Here is a 22,717-nt window from a genome sequence, read left to right as displayed (position 1 = left end):
TTCTGCAGATATCTGATTCCTGATATTTTCAAACTCATTTTGCAAACAGCTTTCTTGATGTCAATGCTTTTATCAGTTGACACTAATATGAAGCTGATAACATCGTGCATCCCTAGGGTGTTCTTCTGCAGTTGTTAATTGAACGTTACACAATGCAGCAAAGGAAGTTTTGCTAACCGTGGCTACATCAACATGCCCTGACAGCTGGCCATCGTTCCCAGAGGTATGAACGTTAATGGACAAGATGATAGGTTATGAGATCGCCCTCCATGTTGAACTTTAACATCACTTATGACCTAAACCTATACCCCTCTAATGGGGCTAAGAGACAACCCTTCGTGACCTTGAGCTGACGCTGGAGAAGAATCTGCATGAAGCTTTGCAGATGTGCAGAGTGAATCAGCGTTTCGTTCATCTCTTTCATCTCAGCTGTGAAAGGAAACCTTCAAAATGGCTGCTTTCCCAAATCAGCTGTATGCTCCTGCCTCTTTCTTATGCAGCTGAGGAAGCAAGGGGATCATTAGACATCAGTATCTGTTTGTCCTCACTGTCACCATTTCATCATCGCCCCCTCCTCCTCCTCGTTCCCCTTGTCCCCCCCTCTCCCTCCTGTTTTCAACCCCTAAAATAACCTTGTGACTTGGAGAGTATCTCATCTTATGTCTCATCTCCTCATGACGCTGCTTTCTATTCAATCTCTCAATCAAAGACTGGATCTCTTTGTATGCCATCGCAGGCTTTGCCCAAATACTGGAGGTTAGGCTGAGGTTAATCAGAGCAGTATCAGTGCTGACCTGGGAATAGGGAACTATGAGATTCAGGATGCTACGGAAAGAGAGAATCTTATGAAGGGGTCAAACCAACCTCAGGGGGAGGCGAGGTTCTGGTTTGGATAAAATATTGCTCAATCTCTCTGGTGTCACGAAACGTAACAAAATATGGCCGCACATTTCGTAAACATCAACACATCATACCCTCAGGATGTGTTTGTAATTTGGTGCCATTTTGGGCCGACTATTAAACGCTGCAGCTTGGTCTGTGGCCCAAAGCTTCAACATCCACATCGCATTTTGCAGGACTCAGTGATCTACCCATAAAAACTCAAGGTCATGTTATAGTTTGGATATTTATCAAAGCTAATTGGCAGATCGATCCGTGATTAACTGCAGCCTCCAACTGAAATAGGATAGCATCCCTTGTGGGAATGCTATCCAAAGGTCAAGCCGTGATTTCCTCACCTAGATGGCTGACTTTGGACAGCTGAGGAACTTCCAGTTTGAGCTGATTTTTGCAACACATCTCCTCTGATGATCTTGATCCTGAACATTTGTCAGAAGAGTTCTTTTAAAAAGATGACTTTTTGGGGCTTTTCGTGCCTTTATTGAGAGGACAGGACAGCGGACAGAGTCTGAATCAAGCAAGACAGAGAGGGGAACAGGGGCTGCTCCTTAGAAGGTGTTAGCATCAAAACATGGGTCACAAGATTGAACCACTGAGCTTAACCATCACCCCAAGGATTGGTCCTTTCCTTCAAATATTAACAGTGAAATGGATCACTCATCCAAAATCTTCTTAAAGCATCCTCTAGTGCGCTCCTTATGTTTGAAGAAACTCCAAAGAAATTATAAAACGTCCTGTCAGATGACTTTATAAATGGACCAAACATCATCTTGTCCATTCTGTGATACCGTAGAAACATGGCTGTGCAGATCATTAATCGTGACTTCCTGCACGGGTGTGACCAAAGGTAAACTGTATGCTGCTGTCGGCGTTTATGAATGCAAAACATGCATTTTGTTTTGCCTCCTGCACCTTCAAGTCTAGATTCTGGAAATGTCCTCTAACTCTCTGTGGTTGTTGCAGCTTTGTCCGTTTTGTCTTTAACTTTCACCGTTTTAAAGGACAGCTCTCCCAAAATGTCTCCTGAGGATTTAAACTTTTACAGAATGATGATAATGAGATACGAGTGTGTGGAAAGTCGATTGTTTTTTGGAGTAATTTGTTCTCTTCTAAACAAATTCACACTGCAACATCATAATTAACACACTTGTAATGGGAAAAGCACTGAATAGACGCTACAAAATGCAGCTCTGTGTGTAATAGGATGGGTTTGTTTCAATTAATGGCTGAAAAATTACCAAGCCAGTTTGAAAGTTTGAAGATGATGTAACGATGTATCTGCACATCTCGATCTGAGGAATGTCGACGATGTTTTTCTGCATGTTTACTCAGTGTTCTCACACAACACATTCGAGACACTTCTCCCTGCACCACCCCTCTCCACCCACAGGCCTCAGCCAGGGTCCTCATGCATTATTCAAATGAGTTAAGCAAGCTACATTTAATTTCCCAATCATCTGTTGGCAGGGCTTGTAATGAGATGCTGATAGCGGAGAAAAACCTGAACTCCCTGAGAGGGGGAGAAAAAACGGGGAAAGAGAGTGGAGGAGATGCGTTAAGAATTGCACAATCAGTCCAGAGATAAAGACCTATCTCCATCACCCAGCGCTCTCTGGTGGTTTTGGTCTTGTTTGGTTTCTACTGATGTGCATTTTAATTCCTCTCATTCTTTTGTCTATTAATCTGCCCTATCAGCACAGGACCGGACAGGGCATCTGGAAAACCAAAGCCAGAGATGGACAGATGTGCGTATCTTTGAAACTGAGTAACTAACGGGACTTTATATTCAAAAGAAGAAGTAACTGAATATTTACATCACGAGTATGCACACGGCTGCATGGTTGTGCTTTGTGGGAATGAAAAACTGCAGTCACTGTATCGGTGGCTTCATCTTTTCAGGTTCTAAGATGAATTACCAGAAGGACCAAATATTCAGCTCAGTGGAGAGTCAGAAGCAGCCTGCATGAGAGAAGGAATGTAAAATACCAACTCATGAAGTACATTCATATTCAAATGTGAAATTCTTCTTTCTCACTGGACCAAAAAGCTCCATTCTTCCCTCTCGAGTGGCTGCACAGTGAAGTGTTTCAGGGACAGGTGAGATGATGAATCTTTAATCCAGGTGATCTGTTTGTTAAACCGACAGTATGTTAGAGTTTGAAGGCTTATCGGGTAACAGAGCATACGACACTGTAACATGTCCCTTTCTCCACACAGCATTATTGTGTTGTCTCTGTTTTTAAGCCCTGTGATTGGCTGGACCCCTGTACAAGTGAACCCCACCTCTCACCAGTCTCACAGTCCCCTTCAACCCCAAATAGAAAATGGATGGCTACATGGATTGATTGATTGGAAGGTGAATGGCTGAAAGAATTCATGGAATAATTGGTGGATGACAGATAGATGGATGGGTGGATGGATGGAATATTTGATGATGGGTGGACAGAGGGATAGATGGATGAATAATGGGTTGATGGATGGATGGATGGATGGATGGATGGATGGATGGATGGATGGATGGATGGATGGATGGATGGATGGATGGATGGATGGATGGATGGATGGATGGATGGATGGATGGATGGATGGATGGATGGATGGATGGATGGATGGATGGATGGATGGATGGATCGATGGATGGGTGGATGGATGGATGGATGGATGGACAGACGAAAGGATGGATAATTGAATGGATGGATGGATGGATGGATGGGTGGATAGACGAAAGGATGGATAATTGAATGGATAGATGGAAAGGTGGAAGCGTAGAAGGATGGACAAATGGATGGCGCAGTTGATGGATGGATAGATTAATAGATGGATGGATGGATGGATGGATGGATAAATGGATGGATGGATGGATGGATGGATGGATGGATGGATGGATGGATGGATGGATGGATGGACAGACGGACAGACGGATGGATAAATTGCTAGTTAGATGATGGACGGACAGACAGATGGATGGATGGACGGATAGAAGGATGATAGATGATGAATGGATGGATTAATTGATGGATAAATGATGAGTGGATGGATAGATGGACAGCTAACTGGATGGATCGATGATGGATTGATGGATGGAAGGATGATGGATGATGGATGGATGGAAGGATGGTGGATGATGGATGGATGGATTAATGGACTGCTACAAGGTAAACTTGTGGCTCTGCAGCTACTGAGCCGGACTATGCTGTCAGCTGACATGACACAAACTGATCCTGCCTGTTGGGACAGCTGATCAGGCTTTGACTGGCCCTCATGCCCCCCTGTTTGGATCTTACATTGAACTGTACTTCACTACGTCTTTGAAATCAGACGTCCGGCTCTAAAAACGGATCCCAAACAGCCTCAAAACCAAATATGCTGAGTGTCTGAGAGATGAGAGCTGTGAGGGTCCAGTTCTAGTTGCAGTTGTGTGATAACTCACAGGAAAGCTGAACAGCTCTGCGTTTTAACAGAAAATGTTTGAATGTAAACCACAGAACTCATTCTCCCTGCTTCTGGAGTGTTTGCTGCACTTTACATGGGAGTTTAATGTAGTGTGGAGCCCCAGCGTGTTCCCGAGGTCGAGAGAAATCACAGCAGAACTTAGAGAGCTGCAGAGGACAAAAAGCCGTCCATCTGTTCTCTCATTGCAGGGCATGTTCCTCCACTCATTTGGCAGACTTGAGAGTGCTCCCATGCTTGCTCTGTGATACACTCTAATTGGCTGTGAATGGCCCCTCGGTTCACTCAGGGCAGCCTTTGATGAGCCTGGAAGGCTGGCTGCTTAAGTGGCTTTTGAGTGAAGCTCTTCACGAGAGGCTGAAAGCAGCTTGCCTGCTCGCAGAGATAAGATGAGATGCAGAAACAAGAGCTCATTAAACGTGCAGTCAAATGTGGCCCTCGTGACGAGAAACAAACACACAGTTGTAGGTCAGAGGGCGCCAACATGAAAACTTCCTCTGATGGAAAAACGCTGGAACATGGGTTTTTGAAGCCTGTTGCTAGAAATAACAGAAACATTCAGTCATCATTTTATGAGCTACACGTAGTCAGACTCTTTACGACACAGGGCTGCAGACTTAATGTACTACTCAGGGTGATGTCAGGAAGTCTGATGACTGATGTCATCAGAGTCTGATGTCGGCAGCTTTTGTTCAAGGAAGCTCATTCAACAAAATATGATCCTGCAGTCAAATTAAGTGCAGAAGACAAAAACTCTCTTTTATTTTTGTCTGATCCTAACGTCCAAAATGGAGAAAGTCATCATCAATCAGCCTTATAACTCATCATCTCATCACGTGTTAAAAAAAACTGGAATCAGTTTCCAGTCTGGTTTTGTCCTCCCTGTCATTTCTCCATCCTGTCCTCTGTTTACAGGAAAAATCAGCAGCACAAAGACCCTGAATTGAGCCGCGGCACTGTCGGCTCACCTCTATGGCTTCATAATAATGAGGAGGCGAGCCCGCGCTCTGTATTAAATCAGCAGCATGCATTAATTCTAATCAGCAAAGGTAGCCAGGCTTGACCAGCGAGGCCCAAAGGGTTGAACCTGGTGTCTATATGTGTGCGCTCATGTGTGTGTGTGCGTGCGTGTGTGTGTGCGTGCGTGGCACATACACAAGGCCAGCCATGCTGAACCATGCTCTTCAAGGTTCAGTGCAGCTGTGTTGCTGCAGCGGAGCTCTCAGAGCACTTTTTGTCAGAGTAGGTGGTCTCTGACCTTTCAGCAGCCGTCTCCTGAGTGAGCCTGACTGAGCTGTGGCCTTTTAACTACCGCCAGCACACATCACTCACCGCACATCACCTGGCATTTACTGTTATTACCTTTATACCTGGTGGCTCCGTCGCTGGATTTGACTATGAAGAGAAATGTTGAATCAAGACGTGGGCTGTTGATGTTTGCAAGTCTACACCTGAGATTCATCTTAAATCTTAAACCACCAACTGAAGATTAAACGACTGTTTCCCTTTGAGCTGAGACATTCATTAACAGTTACTACAAAGAGTCATCAACCTGCGTCTGGATAAAACATAATAACACTTTATCTCATTTTATGTACTTTTAATGTGATGTATGCATCCATCTTTAATGTGGAGCAACACTTGTCTACAAAATTGTCACGTTTAGTCTCTTGGCTCTCACCTGTAAGTTATAAACCATGTCTATCGATGTTCAAAGTTACGTTAAATCTGCGTCACCAACCCTGCAACCATCTGCATGAGATCCTCACAACGCTATATCAAATGTGTGCTGCAGGTGTAGCCTCTAAAATGACACACCCACCACCCACAGTGTTCACCAGCGCTGCGACGAGGTGCGACTCATAACTGGAATTCCCTCACTGAATGCCGCCCTCTGCCTCGAGCATCACACCCAGGTATCTGTGACGGCAGCAGCATGTCGTGTATGTCTACGTTTCACAGACAGGGGACCCAGACTCTGCATGCACAGGAGTCAGATCACTCTGAGGTCAGATCTTCTCTGCACAGAGGACCAGGTTTTCATTTTGCAACTAAACAGTGGCATCATAACGTGTTTAAAGGTGACATATTATGCTCTTTTTCATCAAAATATATTGGTCTAAGAGGTCCCCAAAACATGTCTTTAAAGTTTATGCTCAAAAAACACTTTGAAATCAGATTTTGGTCTGCCTGTAAACCCCTCTTTTTCAGCCCTCCTCAGAACAGGCTGTTTTCTGTGTCTGTGCCTTTACATGAGAATGAGCTCTCTGACCACGCCCCCTCAGGAAGTGGATGTGGCCTCGGCTCTCCAGCACGTTGATCTAATCTTTACATGTTGGCTGAATATACACGGCTGCTCACAGACCCGCGTTACTTCAACCCACTGAATTTGATCCAGAATCTGATCCTGATGGAGAGGCGCCTGCAGCAGGACCTTTCTGAACGATTGGTCACAGATTTAGTGTTTCTTGTTGTTTTATTTGTCAGTATGTCGATGTGTGTCTTGGTACACAGCGACGAACCTGTAGCTATGTGGCTATGCTAACTAGCGCTAGCTCTTTTCCATGAAAAATAAAAATCATCCACTAGATCTTCAAATCTGCAGACGTGGGGAGTAAAACCGACCTTTGTGTTTATTAAGACAGCCTACAACTAGCATGCCTCCCTCCTAAGCTCCTTGTTAGGAGCTTAGGAGGTAATGAAAAACGGAGGAGGGGTTGAGTTGTATTTTATACAGTCTATGGGCTGAACAAGCTCCGAGCTCTGACTTCCGTTACAAACCGGATGGCGTTATGACGTATGAAAAACACGGCTGGTTTCAGCACACATTTACAGAAAGGTGGAGAAATCAGAACAGGGGCACATTGGATTATTTTTATTTTCAGGGGATTTGTAGACATGCCAGGGACACATATTTCAGGTAGAGGACCATTAAAAAGTCGATTTTGCATGATATGTCACCTTTAAGGCCAAATGAGTCACATTACATGTCCTGTGAATATAGTGCATGCACAAATCACAACTGCAGCAATACTATAATATTAAATGTCGACTGATTGCCTTTAGGACACGGACATGCTGCCTAAAAATTAAAATCTGTAATGCTCCTTCTTTTTGTACGGCCTGATTTTGTTTTGAAAAAGTAGTAAAATGTCAGAAAATAAAAACGTATAATTCATGATTGTATTTAAAACCCTGCAGGAAACACAACAGCAGTTCAGAGAGCTAAAAATCCAGAAACATAATTGAGGAGGTTTTGGCTGCTGTGGTGTGCCAAGCCCTGATCACATGCACCCAGTGATGTCCCGCTCGCTCAAACCAAGCCTTGTTCTGTGCTTAAACGATTAGTTCAACATGTGTAGCCGTGCTGGAAACAAGCTTCAGAAAGTCTCTGTGTTCAGCTCACAGCACGGTTAAAGCCTGAAGTAAAGCTGGTCAGTGTGAAGTTTGGGTTCTCACTTTCAGACACTAGAATTATTCAGCTGCTGCTGTCCTTACTGAACGACTCCTGGAGCTGCTTCTTCATAATTTAACATGTTATGTTTCTGTGATGAAGCAGCTACAGGAGTTTTAATTTCTCCCAGTTTGTCTCAGAGTAAGTTCCCCCACTGTTACGAAGACGTCATGTGTGTGTCTCCGTACCTTGGACTTGAGCTCCCAGTACTCCTTCGAGCCATGCTCCACATGTTTGAAGGCCGTCAGGTAGTCGTAGCTGATAACCGCCGTCTGCAGACAAACAGAGGAGTGACATGTCAACAACAGAGGAAAACTATGACAGGATGATGTTGACATTATAAGCCATACAGTCACAGATGCAGCTATTACACAGAGGATGATTTGGTTCTGGAAGGGCTGACTCATAAAGTTAATCAGGCAAAGATAGACTATAAGCTTGTTAACAGTTTGCTGATTTCAAAATATTTACTGTGCTGGCCTTCCAAGTAAACCTCTGAAAATGTTACCTGCACATTTGAATGCAAGCAATCCTAAAAGTGTAGAATTAGATGCATTTTGTTGTTCATCTCAGGCAATAATTAATTGATCACATAGTAGCCTATATATCAATCCTCCACTAGCCAGCATTATAAAGTGAGAGCTGCATGTAATCACTGCCGTCCAGCGTCTGTATGGTGGAGTTTGTCTCGGTTTCTCCACAAGTAATCAGGCTGTTGCTGTAAACAACGTCCAATATGTAAAATCTAGGACACGTTAAGATCATCTGATTAAGGTACCTTCATCAGATGCTGTGTAACATTTGAATCCAACTACTATGCTGCTGTCACAGTTAGCTGCAGACAGTGTGGACTGTGTGTGCTTCACTACTCACTACTAACCCCAGGCACAAAAAGCTGAGTATCAACAGGATGCAACTCATCTAAACTGTAGGAGTGTATCCTGAAAGCATGACTCTCGACGTAGAGGTGATAGTGCAGTAACTCACTGTTGCCGCGGCCCGTCCGAAGCGGATCACGCTGAGGTCATTGAGGTCCAGCTGTCTGTTGTAGAAGTAAAACCCGGTGGAGGCAAACACTGCTGTGGCCAGAGAGGAGACTTTGAGGAGTCGACCAGCCATCAGGGGTGCTGCGGAGAGAAAGGGAGGGGTATGCATGAGAAGAGATCTATGATGGGGTTACTGTTAAAGCAGAGAATACCTTTCATTGATTCATTTTACAAAAGCTACAAAACATTTCCTGCTGCAGAACTGCTGCAGCTGACCCCTGCACAAGCATGCAACACATTACTAAAAGAAATCCCTCCCCTGCATGATAATACTTCAAACTTTATATCTAAAGTTGGTTGTGCAGACTCTCTGTGACACATATTTATTGGACAGAGCAGCAGTTGGGTTGCTGCTTTACGGGTCATTGACATGACGTGCATATTTTTGTGTCCGAATCCATTATTTTCTTTTGAAATAATTTGTTATTTTTAAGACATACATCAATTGATTCTATAAAACCTGCTTATTTTAAATACAATTTCAGTACATTCAAATATTGAGATTTATTTTATTTTGAAGTATCTCAAACCCGGAACATGTCAGGTGGTGCAACCGTCCAAGCAAGTGAACTGACTTAAAACACTATACAAAAGTATTTTAATAATAATAAATTCAAATTAAAACACCATGGCATGATTTTACATATAAGAGCTTTGAAATAAACATCATTTCATAAATATCAATAGTTTAAAGGCACCTAAGGTTATTTAAAAACTTTTGTCCGGCAATTTGCATGTTCTCAAATGTCAGGGTGGCACCACCGTACTCATGGAGCTTTTATTTTGAAAGTAAGTAGTTATAATGGACTTCAACATATTAAATCATTCAGAGGACCCTACTAGTTGTCATGGCTGAGTTAAAAGGTTTGTAGATGTCTCTTAAACAATAATAGAAAAGCTTTTATCAACTTATTGGTGGACGGTAACACTTTCCATGTCAGGTGGTACAACCAACCTAAAACTGTAAAAATTATATTTTATACCTGGCCAATAGAATGCAAAAATCCTAATATATTGCAAATAAAAAACATACTCACAAAATACAAATGTGTAAAGCACTGTAACCACTCTAAGGGATACTGACTAAAAGTTTCAGTTAGAATAAATGATAGGAAAGTACATGTATTTTGACAAATATCTGGTTGCACCACCTGACACTTTTTGGGTGTTCAAGTTAAGAAAAGGGTAAAAAAAAAAAAACAACAACGATTTAAACACTTAAAAAAGCCGTTAAACATACAAGCCTTGTTAGAACACATTATTCCAGACACAAAAATATGCACTGAGACCATTCTGTGCTGTGGTGTGCTGGGGTGGAGGTATCAAGTTAAGAGTTTTGAAGAAGGATAAAAAGGATTGCCACCTATCATAAAACTTTCCAGAGTTACCTCTTAGTGAGTATCTAATCTTCTCAAGTTTTAGAAAAGACATGACATCCTTGAGCCATTGAGTGCTGGAAGGAGCTTTGGTGGACTTCCAGTGAAAAGAAGACAGCGTCTCGCTAATAAAGAAGTGAATGCTATAACATCTAACTGCTTTGAGGTGAATCGATGGCAATATGGGGAGAATTATTTATATTTATTTACTGAGAGTATTTTGGATATGGTGGTAAAGTAGCTCTGCCAAAAGCTAGATAATAGTGAGCTAGAGTAAAACATATGAGTTAGGGTACAAGAGGAAGCGTGACATTTACCACAGCTGTCAGTGACTGAAGGATAAATTTGTGACTATTTTTATTTTTACTTTTTTTTTTTTTTTACTTATTGAAACTTCTTCTTGATTGTACTCATGTCTGGGTTGCTGTAACAACTGAATTCCCCCCCCCCCCCCCTCATGGGATCAATAAAGTAATATCTTATCTTATCTTATCTTATTCTGGAAATACTTTAATAAATAAAAACGTTTGAGGCTTATTTGTCAATGACTCTTACTTTGTTGCATTAGAAAAATTGTCAATTATACATCTTCCTGTTTGTGCATACATGCTGGTATGCTGTTGCATTAAAAATGATGCATTTTGGACATCACTAATAGTCAGTTTTCAATTCGGCGTTCACCCAGACCAGCTGGTGTCAGTCATTCACATGAAACACACCGCTCTAAGTGAGTCCTCCTGTCACTGAAAGACCCTGAACTGAGCCCAGAAAAGCGAAGGACTGCACAGTATGTGAGTCCTGATACATGGTGCAGGTTTTGGTAAGACCCTGGAGCTGTCTCATGTTGAATCTCACTTGTAAGGGAACATGTAAAGCAAAAGGTAAGTGTCGCTGTACCTGAGGACCACTTGAGCATGCGTGTTACGACTCGTCTTAAAATGATGAAGTACAGAAACACCACAAACACACACACACACAAACACACACACACACACACACTGTCTCTGACACCAACTGTGACATTAAGAGGAATACATGTGAGCAAAAGCATCTGTCTTACCAGTGTCTGCACAGAGCTGACTGTCTTTCAATCACCGGTTTTGTTTTGACCTCTTCGGCTGTTACGTTACAAACACGTGAACGCAATGCATGCTGGTTAATGTAGTGCCACCGGCGATAGAAGCTACTGCTGGAGAGACAATTCTACATCACTGTAATAATACTCTGATAGAAAAATATCACCTTTACATTACAATTAAGAAAATGAGTGTGTATTTTTTAATATAGCTAATTAATAAAACCGAGAAGATCCCTGTTATAGACATGTTTAAAAACTACAGCTCAAGCGACCAAAGTGACGTCATTCACACGCGACGCTTAAAGGGACAGGAAACAGCTGGAAAAGTTTTTATTTTAAAAGTTTAAACAAGAAATTATCATTAAAAAGGTTTAATAATTGAATCACAAATATCAGTATTAGGACTAAATAAGAAATAAATATTGTATGCTTTTTTAATGACACCAAATGTGAGGGTTATTCTACTACTATGGCATCAAGGAAATATGTCAAATTACTTTAAAAAGAAAAAAGATGCATAACTTTTTCATTTTTTTTAAGGGGTTCATTTCTTTAATTCAAAAAACAATTATTTTTTATACTAAATAGATGCTCCATATAATTACAAATAACCTCTCCATCTAAGTGTCTTAGGTATCTCTCTCTCCTTCTCTTTCCCTGTCCTTTTGTAAATCTTTGTGTATTCTTTTTTTTATTTTTTTTATTTTTTTATTTGGTCCACCAAGGTGTTCACGCCCTCTTTTACAGAACATGATATTAGCTGTCAATAAAAGATAGGCCAGAGTTCTAAGAGGGATGGTGATGGTCACATGCACAGTCACAAGCACAGAAGAAAAATGTTTTCTTTCTTTTCTTTTGCTGCAAGAATAAATTGCATTAATGTTTGACAGTTTGTGACAAACATGACGCAAACCAGAAATATATATGCAGACAAGAGAAAAAAAAAATAATAATAATAATAATAATAATAATAATAATAATAATAATAATTACAAATAACCAAATAAATAGGGTGGGAAGGAAAACAAGGGGAAAAAAGACATGAATGTTTTAATTGACTAATTTAGACATTTTTTCTTGTGTTTTTATCAATTTAAAATGTGTGTTTCTCAGTTTTTGATTGGCTTTAAATTCAGTGGCTAGTGTTACTTTATTTTAAGCTCAAGGAAAAACAGCACCTTGAAACAGAAGAGTGAAGCTCCTCGTGATATTAAATATTTATCTTCTTAACAAAACTTCCACATGAAAAACTAGGCTGGAAGAATCTTTTCTAAACCACTTTGATATCATTTTCTAAAGAAATAGTTTTACTAAAGTCACTAATAGCCGATGCTTTGTAACAAAGCAGTCGCTTGAAAACTTCCCTCATCTATAACCTAATCAGAAAAATCAGAGCATAAATAAAGAGCATTCATTTATGGGTTGGCATTAGATTCGTGTATCTGTTTGGCAATAATAGACAAAATAAACTTCTAACATCAGCTGCTATCTGTTTTTTGGGTTTCTAAGCAGTTGTTGAGTACTAAAGTTAAAACTTCTGTGAGGCGCTTTTAACTGTCTTATTGAAACAAACTGATATCAAGTCAGAGGGTCACCTCTTTACAGACTACAAAAGTAAATAAGATCATAATTGGTGAGATATATTATTTCTATTTTATTTTTGATGCCTGAAGATGAAGAGATGAACCACGAGCTGCCAAAACAGCTATACCTGTTTATTCACAGGGGGTGCCAAAAATGACCCAAACCTAAAGTTCCTTACTGGAGCTTTAAAGAAGAAGACATTATGAGCATGATCTGACAAAACAGCAGACATCGAGGTAAACAAAGTTTTTATTGCCAGACATGGAATGGTGTTTGATAAACTTGCTTTGTTCTGTTTACAGTTTGAGACAGGATGATTAGTGAAGTACAGAACTATCACTGACAATAAATAAAGACTTTAGGTTCGTAAAGGCCACCCCATCAACACACTGACAAAAACGCAGAATTCAGAATGGAAATCCAAAGCCCAAGCCGTCAAAATGTTCCTCGTGGCCAAAGCAGAACTGGAAAATGACACGTTAAGCAGACTAATAGAATTTAAATGACACATCTTTGTTTTCTCGAAGTCCTTCACTCAAGTTCACTTTCTTTGTTTGTCTTCGTGTCTGTAAACGGACGTCTGTTCCTCTGGACCTGGAGCTGAAAAAGAAAAATACAGCAGAGGTAATCAGTTTAAGTTCTGATTTTTCAATGATTCTTTCAGCTGGTATGTTTACACTTTTTTTTTGTTCACATTATATTTTTGGACTTGTATGCCTTTATTCAAAGAGGATAGGGCCAGGCATACAGTCGAGCAGGAAACAGGGAGAGTGATGCAGGAAAGGGGCCAAAGGTTGGACTCAAACCTCGGCCCTGATTCTGTCTTCACAGCATGATGCTCTCTCTTACCTTGGCTCCCTCCAGCACATGCGGGTCTTTCTGCAGCGCGTTATTTAATCCTTCCTCTGATGAGAAGCCAATCCAGCAGAAACCTCTGTGGAAGCCTGTTTCCTTGTCCTGATGAAACACACAGTCAAACACACACAACCTGTTAAAGAACATCTTTCACATAAAGACAATGAAGCAGGACGTCAACAAAGGCATAAAATGAACACACAGATCTGAAAATGTGAACTCTGAGAGGAAACTCTTTGGACCATTTTGCAAATGCATACTGAGCAATTATCATCTTCCACAGTTAGATACAGTTTGCTAGAATAATAGCTTCATAAACTTTTCTGTAATCTGAACCAAAATATGTGGCATGTAAAGAAAAAATGAACAGCCCATCATAGAGTAAATAGAGAACTTACAAATGGAAGCAGACACTTTTTCACCAGACCAAACTGTCCAAAGTACTCCTTCATCTCCTCTGAAAAACAAACACACACAATTAAATGATATTTTTTATTAAATGACTATTCTGAATATTCTAATATCATCCCTAAATAACATGTAATGATCTCTAATTAATGGATGATTTAGATTACACATTTCAGGCATTTTCAATCTTTAATTTTTTGGTGAGTGTAAAAACAGTAACTCCTCTTCTTTCAGAGTTTAGTTTGAATGAATATATCAATGAAATCATGGATAATTACTAAAACCCTATCATGTGGTCTCCCCCAACATGCAGAGGTTACACATGAAACAGTGATGGTTTTGCAGAATAACAGCTTATTAAATCATTGAAACTCTACAGAATCAGACCTCTCTGTAACTGGAACTTATATTTAATTCAAAACGTTTAAAAAACTCACTGTTGGCTACTGTCCATGGGACTTTAGACACGAAGACCTCGAACACTTTCCTCGTAGACGCCGCCATGTTTCAATTACAGTATTCAACTTTGACCTATGATGTAAAGTCACGTGACGCTTCTTCTCCTCCTCCTCTGAGGCAGCAGCTCCGAGATGAGGGCGCGCTGCTGCCCCCTGCTGGTGTATTATGATAATGCTTTATTCCAGAGAGCGAATCTAGATAACATGTTTAGATTTTAAGGACACACATTATATAATACAGACTGCCATAAAGACAAGACAATTAAATACACTGCTCAAAAAAATAAAGGGAACAACCCATCCTAGATCTGAATTAATGAAGTACTCCAGTTGAAAATCTTTATTCATTACAAAGTGGAATGTGTTGAGAACCAAATAACATAAAAATTATCAATGGAAATCAAAATCATTAACCCAGGTCTGGATTCAGAATCATACTCAAAATCAAAGTGGAAAATCAGATCATAGGCTGATCCAACTTCTGTGGAAATTCCTTAAGACAATTTAAAATGAGGCTCAGTAGTGTGTGTGGCCTCCACATGCCTGTATACACTCCCTACAATGTCTGGGCATGCTCCTGATGAGACGACGGATGTTCTCCTGAGGGATCTCCTCTCAGACCTGGATCAGGGCATCAATCACCTCCTGGACAGTCTGTGGTGCGACGTGGCGTTGGTGGATGGAACGAGGCATGATGTCCCAGAGGTGCTCTATTGGATTCAGGTCTGGGGAATGGGCAGGCCAGTCCATAACATCAATGCCTTCATCATGGAGGAACTGCTGACACACTCCAGTCACATGACGTCGGGGCATTGTCATGCATCAGCAGGAACCCAGGACCCACTGCACCAGCATGTGGTCTTACAATGGGTCTAAAGATCTCATCCCGGTACTTAATGGCAGTCAGGGTACCTATGGCTAGCACATGGAGGTCTGTGCGGCCATTCAAGGATATGCCTCCCCAAACCATCACTGACCCACCGCCAAACCGGTCATGCTGGAGGATGTTGCAGGCAGTAGAACGTTCTCCACGTGCAGAACCATTCCTTTATAGGGGTTGTCTTGCTAATTGCCTCTCATTTCCACCTGTTGTCTGTTCCATTTGCACAACAGCAGGTGAAATTGATTCACAATCAGTGTTGCTTCCTAACTGGACAGGTTGATATTACAGAAGTGTGATTGATTTGGAGTTACATTGTATTTTTTAAGTGTTCCCTTTATTTTTTTGAACAGTGTAGATCAATTAAAAAATCATAACAAAGTAAATGAGATATTATAATAGAAAAGTTATTTTTCATCTTCAGTGTAGGGACAGATTAAAATAAATACCAAAAATAAATAATGTTTTCAATAGAAGTTCTGCTTTTTTATCCTCTCTAATGTAATTTCTGGTAAAGTGAGATTGAGAGAAAATATAATTTTAGCTAATCTTGCATATTGAATAAAAATGTATTGCTGTGTCAGATTTATTCTTTTAAAATTAATTTAATGAAAAAATAATAAACGACCCGGAACCAGCTGGAGTTGAAAGGTCGGTGACGTCATGGCCAAGATGGCGGCCGCCATGGTGGAGAGTGGAGAAGATGCATTTAGAAAACTATTTAAGTTCTACAAGAGAAGAAACCCTCCTCCAGACTTTAGTGATGTCATCGATTTCTCCCGAAGTTTACCGAGTGACAAGGTGCCGAATGTTACCGAACCACGTGACTGAGATCACCTTAATGCAGCTTCGTGTTTACCTTTCATTCTCTTCCTATCTGTGTTCCTCTCAGATCCTTCCTGCTGCTCTGGACCCCTCTGCAGTGAGTGATGAGGAGGCTGCCCGGGTCGGACTGCAGCCTGTCAGGGACTGGAGGGCCTTCGGTCTGCAGGGTTACCCAGGTGAGTAAGAACTAAACTCACAGGTGATAAAAGAGGAGGTGTGATAAAGTGTGTCAGTGAGAGGTTTCTGTGTCGTTTAGGGTTCCTCTTCATCTCAAACCCCTTCCTACTGGGAACTCATCCTTTCTGGATCACACAGTGTCTAAAGACATATCCTCAGAAGCCCAATGTCTGCAACCTGGACATGCACATGTCTCCGTCTGAAACTCAGGACATCTGGGGACAGAGTGCGCACGGCCTCAGGTGAGACAAGACAGGACTTACAGACCTCTTTAACCAGCTGCTCATCTTCCATAATGTGTCCTATAATGTCATGCATATTCAACCACAGAGCTAACCTGGCTAAGTGTGTGTTGTTTGGTCCTCTTTACAGTACTCCTGCTGGAAAGAGAGAACCAAGAACTCTTCTGGAGAGGCTGCGCTGGGTCACTCTGGGCTACCATTACAACTGGGACACAAAGGTGAGTTTCACATCCTCTAGGTGTGATTAAATCAACGTGTTGGACCCGTCCTAATCTGTCCCCTGTTGTCTCATTCACAGACGTACTCTGCAGACCATCACACTGCGTTCCCAGCTGATCTCCACTCGCTGTCCAGCAGGGTTACAGCAGCCTGTGGGTTCCCAGGGTTCAACGCAGAGGCTGGGATCCTCAACTACTACAGATCGGATTCATCTCTGGGGATCCACGTGGACGAGTCGGAGCTGGATCACAGCCGGCCGCTGCTCTCTTTCAGGTGAGTGGGAAGTGAATTTTTTAACTAAACCTTACCCTCATAGTTGGAATTTTGGAAAGATGAAGTCTTCCATATTCCAAACTGGTCTTCTTCTCTTGCAGCTTTGGTCAGTCCTCCATCTTCCTCCTGGGGGGAACTCGCAGACAGGACCCTCCTACAGCCATGTACATGCACAGCGGGGACATGATGTTGATGTCTGGACAGAGCCGCCTCCTGTACCACGCTGTCCCACGCATCCTACCTGCACCTGAAGGACACACAGCGTCACATATGGATCCTTGCAGCTCAGTTTCCCCCCAGCAGGACGGCTCTGTGGTGGAGTCTGTGTCAGAGGAGGACTGGAAGGTCTGCACCAGGTACCTGCAGAGCTCCAGGGTGAATGTGACTGTCAGACAGGTGCTGGGGCCGGGGCAGAGCTTCCCAGAAACCCCCTCTCCTCTCCAAAGGACTGATGCAGGACAGACGGCCGGGTACCACGAAGAACACGGTGAGGAGGAGAGCGGGAAGAGGAAGAGGAGAGGTAGCTGTGACTCTGCTGATGCTGAGACTTGAAACAAACCCCCTCATTGATGCTGGAGAGGACAACTGATGGTCACAGAGAGAGACGCCTGCAGTGACTTCTTTGGAAGTTTGAGTCCGTCTGCGAGGATCAAAAAGATGGCCAGGACTGCTTTTTATTTTGCTTTTAATTGGTAGATGTGACACTGCCTCAGAGAATCAGAAACAGCTGATACACACCTGTGAGAGTGTCTTTACATGTGACATGTTTTTGTTTAGTTTGATGACATTTGAATCTTTGCTTGAGAAAAAAAATCAACCCTGAAGATATGAGTAAATTAACGAGAGGACTTTTTCAAGAAGCTCTGCTGAGTTGCATTTTGCTTTCCCGACTTTTATATTGTTATAGTTGCAAATTTCAAGATCGTATATTAAAAGAAAAACATAAATTACATTGAAAAAGTCACAATTGAGTTTTAAAAGCTTGTCAAAACCAAATAAATGTCTTAGTAATTATTTGAACTGATCCATGTGAGCAGAAATAAATGATAAATGCAGAAGTTTGCATTCCCTCTTTGTTAAAGCTCCCGTGAGGAACGGTCTGTTTGTGTTCAGTGTGGTGCCGCCTGTAGAGTCGGTAGTTTTCTTACATAAAAAGTCATCCTCCCGTCTTTCAACAGGTGAAGACATCACTTATTAATCTCTGCAAACACTGCAAAAAACAGGCTTTTTCTTCAGTGTATTAAAAACCATCTTATCTGACAACTGCAGCTGTAAAATAACAGCATAAAGATAATCCAAATGCATGATTTTAACACTCCTGGATCCTTTCTTTAGAACTAAAACCTCTTTGTATCAGCTGCTCTTCAATGAAGGTATTTTACTAAATTAATATTTCATATTTTCTCAGCACCAAGCTCTCATTCTCAACCCAAATGCATGACCACTTCTGATGCCAAAAGCGTCCTCCACTTCTGGTGATGAGAGTCCTTAACAGTCGCACCACACTGAGAACAACCTCATGTCCTTAAATCTCCTCGGATCCATTCAACAACCATGGAGGCGACTTCTCTCCCCGTGTCCAGGACGAAGGCGTGTCTGAACCCATTTTCACACAGTCTGAAATCTCCGCGTGGGAAGTCCTGTTTGATGTCGTGATAATACTGAACAGGGCACCAGTGGTCTGTGGCTCCGTAATAAAATATCAGCTGAAACAGGAACACAGATTAAAGTATTAATAAGCAATAATGGTGTTGTTCTATCTCACGTTGTTTCATGCAATCAGGTGTTCACCTTTTCTAGATTGCTCCTGATGGTTATGTTGTCTCTTTCCAGAACTTTCCTCATTTCTTGGCCGCCCATGTACATAGCATTGGCTGCAAAGAGGAGAAGAAGTATAAATGTATCCCTCATAGTTTCAGTTAAATAAGTACCCAGCTGTATCTCTTATATCCTCTTGTAAGGTCTTAAATCAGGAGTTTTATAAGCATCACAGGAGCGTCACTCACCTGCACAGCCTCCACTGAGCAGCCCGACAGTCGGCTGGATTACAGTTTGGTCTAAAGATCTGATCCCACTGAACACCAGTTTGATCAGACGAGTTTTGAGTCCTTCAGGCAGCAGAGAGAGCAGGAAGACAGGCAGGTAGGCAATGTATCGCATCTGACAGAGCACAGGGGTCATGACCTTTCCCTGAGGAGTCTGAGCCATGCGCTCGATGGTGGGAAACAGCATGACAGCTTTTATAACCTGGATTTAAAAAAAGGAAAAGATTACAAAGAGTAGATCTTGGTTCAAGTCTTGTAGCTTCATGATTATGAGTTGTATGACAGGCCACAGTGAGACTGATTCAGTATGTTATTATGTAGCAGCAGTGTTAATGGAATAGTTATGTCTTTCTTATGTACATAGCTAGTCCAGTCTCTTTTAAGGGTTAAATGCTTTGATGTCTACTAGATCATGTGATATATCGTCTTAATAATGAAAGATGTATAGGGAGTGTGACAAACCTTGAGTTCAGGATCCCTCTTCATCATCTCCAGAATGATGTAGCAGCCGATGGAGTGTCCAATGAGCACCAGACGGGTTTCTCTTGGAACATGTTTCCTTAGAAAAGCCAACTTGTGTTCGATCTGCCCGTCGAGACCAAAGACGTCTCCCTCCGCTGCTGAGGAGCTCTCTGTGCCGAAAAGAAGGAATGTAAACTTGCAGCTTGACCCTCCACTCTCCTCTGAATGTAATCTCCACACTGTCTTTGTGCATTTTCATACCTTCTGACATGTGCATGGAGTCTGGTGGTGCACAGTGTCCGGCGTGGCTGACAGCCCACACTGGGTGCTGGTGTCCAAACATGCTGTGAATTGTTTGCATGAAGGTTTTGTAGAAGCCAACTACACCTGGGTTACCTGCGAGGAAGGAAATGTAGAGGAGTCAAAGTCAGTACTCATGTCAGTCTACTTTGTTACTGTCCTCTTCTGTTATGCCATATCTGTATTTGTTGATATAGTGTTCATGAATACACAATATTTGTCCAACTCACCTGGAATGATTAGAAAAAGAACTTTGTTTCCTGAGTTTAAGTTGCAGGAGCCAAACTTCAGGACCTCGGTGACGGCTCCACAGCAGTAGATAAAGTCTGTCTGCGGTTCATCCCGCCGCTCTGTCACAGTTTGGTCCATTTTATCAGCTTGGTGGAGAGATGAAGACAAATATGTTTCATTAGCAATGGTTTCATAATTAAGTCACACATTATACAACCTGTGAGCTCCTTTCATCTGTTTAGTTGCATTAAAATTCACTTTTTTTTTATTGTTTTCAAGAAAGTGCAAAATTCAGGAAGAAATAAAACAATACAGAAACAGAAAACATTTCACATAAAAAGTAGTAATAAGGCCAATGACAAAAGAAAGACATAACAATACCAAACAAACAGTAATAAAAACAAAAATAAATAAATAAATAAAGTAAAATAAATAAACAACAAGCTAATTTCTCAGTGGTAAAACACGAGCTCAGTGCATCGCAACCACTCCCACATTCTCATCACACTCATAAACAGAGGTAGTTATTCCGTATTTTATTATATCCATAAAGGGGCTCCATATGTCCAAAAACATCTCCTGTCTGTTATTTACCTTAAAAATGAGTAGCTATTTTAGTCATTTCTCCCAGCCATTCATTAAAAGAGATGTTGCTTTTAGTTTTCCAGTGTCTGAGCACCATCCTACATCCTGTGGTAAGAGCCAATCTACACCACAGAGTCTGGCGATGTGACAGTTGAACCCCCTCTGTTATTATACCTAAAATGCAAAGCGTAGGGCTCAACAGCAACTTGGTTTTCAGTACTTGATTGAGAAACCCTACTACATTTTTCCATAAACTCCAAGTCATTTTGCATTCATAAAGCATGTGTAACAATGTGCCTCTACTCCTGTCACATCTTTAGCAAATGTCAGACTCCCTTAGCTTCAGTCTTGCCATCTTACAGGGAGTCCTGTACCCTCTATGAATTATCTTGTTATGTTATTAATCTAGTCTGAACTTCCCTAGACGTCCTACACCAGGATCCAACAATTTTCTTCCACACCTCGTTATTAATTTCCACCCGAAGGTCCTCCTCCCAAGCCGTTTAGTTGCATAAAAAACAGCATTGTATTGAAGGGGTGAACCTGTTATACTGAATTTCAGGAGGCTCTGACAGGTGAATCTTGCAACAGGGTCCAAAGGTGACCCATCCACGTCAGTGCTCAAAGAACAAGCCGTGCACATGCTGTCAGGGTTCCCACTCTTTTCCAGAGATCATTTTCCAGGACATTTTCAGTGATGATCAAGCTAGTATGACAGTCTAAAATGAGTTCCTAATTTAGTTCCTAAATAGTCTAATATGTTCCTCTCAGTGGAAGTCTACATTGAAAGACATGCAGTCTATGGCTATCCATGAAATCATCTCTTACATGCTTAAAAATGATGGCAAATTAATTATAGAACACTGCAACCACAGATGTACAGCACTTCACTTTATTAATGCAACCAAGTAACAATGATGGCTAACTCTCATCTCAGCTTTCTCTTCTCTCAAAAAATATTAAATGAGCTCAGTAAAAAACTAAAGAGCCAGCAAAGGACTCTGGAAGCTGCCTTACTGAAATAAATAAATAATAATATTCTGTGCTGTGTTTGTGCTCTTATTCAGACACATATATATAAAAATACAACCTAATAGATGGTGATTCAGTCATGAAAGACATTATTTCAATTAAACTGATGCAGTAATTTATAATGTATCAATGCCGAATCAAAGATTGGGTTCTCACTGTGATATTTTTTTTGTATTGAGAGGTATTGTTGAAGTTTGCACTTTTACCAACATAAAGAAGTCATAATTTGACATATTTTAAATGTAGTTTCGTTAAAGTGTTATATAAACACTGACTTAAAGTAGTTTAATGAACAAATGACTGGATGACGCTGTATTTAGTCATTGTTGCTAGCTTTTAGACGTTATTTGTAAAGTATAACAATATGTATTAAAACACCTCTTACCTTTAAAGAACTGTAAATATGTCAATACGACATCCCCACTGATTTCTCCTGTTAGATCAGCGCGATCACTTCCTGCTTTTAGAACTCCTCAATGCTGATTGGTCAGCGTCACACTTTCCTTCTTCTTTGAACTGTGGATTCAAAACGACTGGAAGCGCTATTACTGCCCCCTAGTGGCGACAGTGAGCGGTGCAAGTGGAGGATGCAGGTGAGATCATGGAAGGAAGGGAAGGTTAAAGGAAAATAATAATAAGTGTGAAGTTAAAAACACTAGGATTATTATTTTGTTCACCGAAATATTTTATAAAGGTAGTCTTTATATCGATATTCAAAAGTGCAGTCAAAATAGGTAACACCATTTAAAAAATAAGAAGAATCAAGAATCAAGAAATCTTTATTGCCAAGTGAGCTTGCACACACAAGGAATTTGATGTGATGCATGGAACACTGGT

The 22,717-nt window shown here is 41.3% G+C and overlaps 4 protein-coding genes across 4 annotated transcripts in view; 1 reads left to right on the top strand and 3 right to left on the bottom strand.

Moving 5' to 3' along the window:
* Window positions 1–11,359, bottom strand: part of adck1 (aarF domain containing kinase 1) — a 70,219-nt gene extending 58,860 nt beyond the window's left edge. Inside the window, exons 1-3 of the mRNA XM_034675699.1 lie at window positions 11,287–11,359; window positions 8,792–8,931; window positions 7,993–8,076 (exon numbers count right to left, since the gene is read on the bottom strand). Of these exons, the coding sequence (XP_034531590.1) occupies window positions 7,993–8,076; window positions 8,792–8,923 (216 nt within the window). The 5' untranslated portion in view covers window positions 8,924–8,931; window positions 11,287–11,359. The remainder of the gene's footprint in view (window positions 1–7,992; window positions 8,077–8,791; window positions 8,932–11,286) is intronic.
* Window positions 11,360–13,119: 1,760 nt separating this feature from the next.
* Window positions 13,120–14,723, bottom strand: slirp (SRA stem-loop interacting RNA binding protein). The gene is made up of 4 exons (XM_034674540.1): window positions 14,589–14,723; window positions 14,142–14,200; window positions 13,738–13,845; window positions 13,120–13,488 (listed from the first exon to the last, which is right to left on the bottom strand). The coding sequence occupies exons 1-4, from the start codon at window positions 14,653–14,655 to the stop codon at window positions 13,420–13,422; spliced, it is 303 nt and encodes a 100-aa protein (XP_034530431.1). The 5' UTR covers window positions 14,656–14,723; the 3' UTR covers window positions 13,120–13,419.
* Window positions 14,724–16,051: 1,328 nt separating this feature from the next.
* alkbh1 (alkB homolog 1, histone H2A dioxygenase) lies at window positions 16,052–18,283 on the top strand. Its single transcript, XM_034674538.1, has 6 exons — window positions 16,052–16,290; window positions 16,382–16,490; window positions 16,571–16,733; window positions 16,864–16,951; window positions 17,032–17,225; window positions 17,327–18,283. Exons 1-6 carry the CDS (start codon window positions 16,153–16,155, stop codon window positions 17,775–17,777), a joined length of 1,143 nt encoding a protein of 380 aa, XP_034530429.1. The 5' UTR covers window positions 16,052–16,152; the 3' UTR covers window positions 17,778–18,283.
* On the bottom strand, window positions 17,894–22,391 carry ldah (lipid droplet associated hydrolase). The gene is made up of 7 exons (XM_034674539.1): window positions 22,266–22,391; window positions 20,263–20,409; window positions 19,994–20,128; window positions 19,733–19,902; window positions 19,232–19,472; window positions 19,017–19,099; window positions 17,894–18,931 (listed from the first exon to the last, which is right to left on the bottom strand). The coding sequence occupies exons 2-7, from the start codon at window positions 20,399–20,401 to the stop codon at window positions 18,743–18,745; spliced, it is 957 nt and encodes a 318-aa protein (XP_034530430.1). The 5' UTR covers window positions 20,402–20,409; window positions 22,266–22,391; the 3' UTR covers window positions 17,894–18,742.
* Between the last annotated feature and the right edge of the window lie 326 nt (window positions 22,392–22,717).

This window comes from Notolabrus celidotus, chromosome 22, assembly GCF_009762535.1.
Source record: "Notolabrus celidotus isolate fNotCel1 chromosome 22, fNotCel1.pri, whole genome shotgun sequence".
NCBI classification, from domain to species: domain Eukaryota; kingdom Metazoa; phylum Chordata; class Actinopteri; order Labriformes; family Labridae; genus Notolabrus; species Notolabrus celidotus.
Note: the sequence above shows the minus strand (reverse complement) of the source record. Positions and strands in the feature narration are given on the sequence as shown.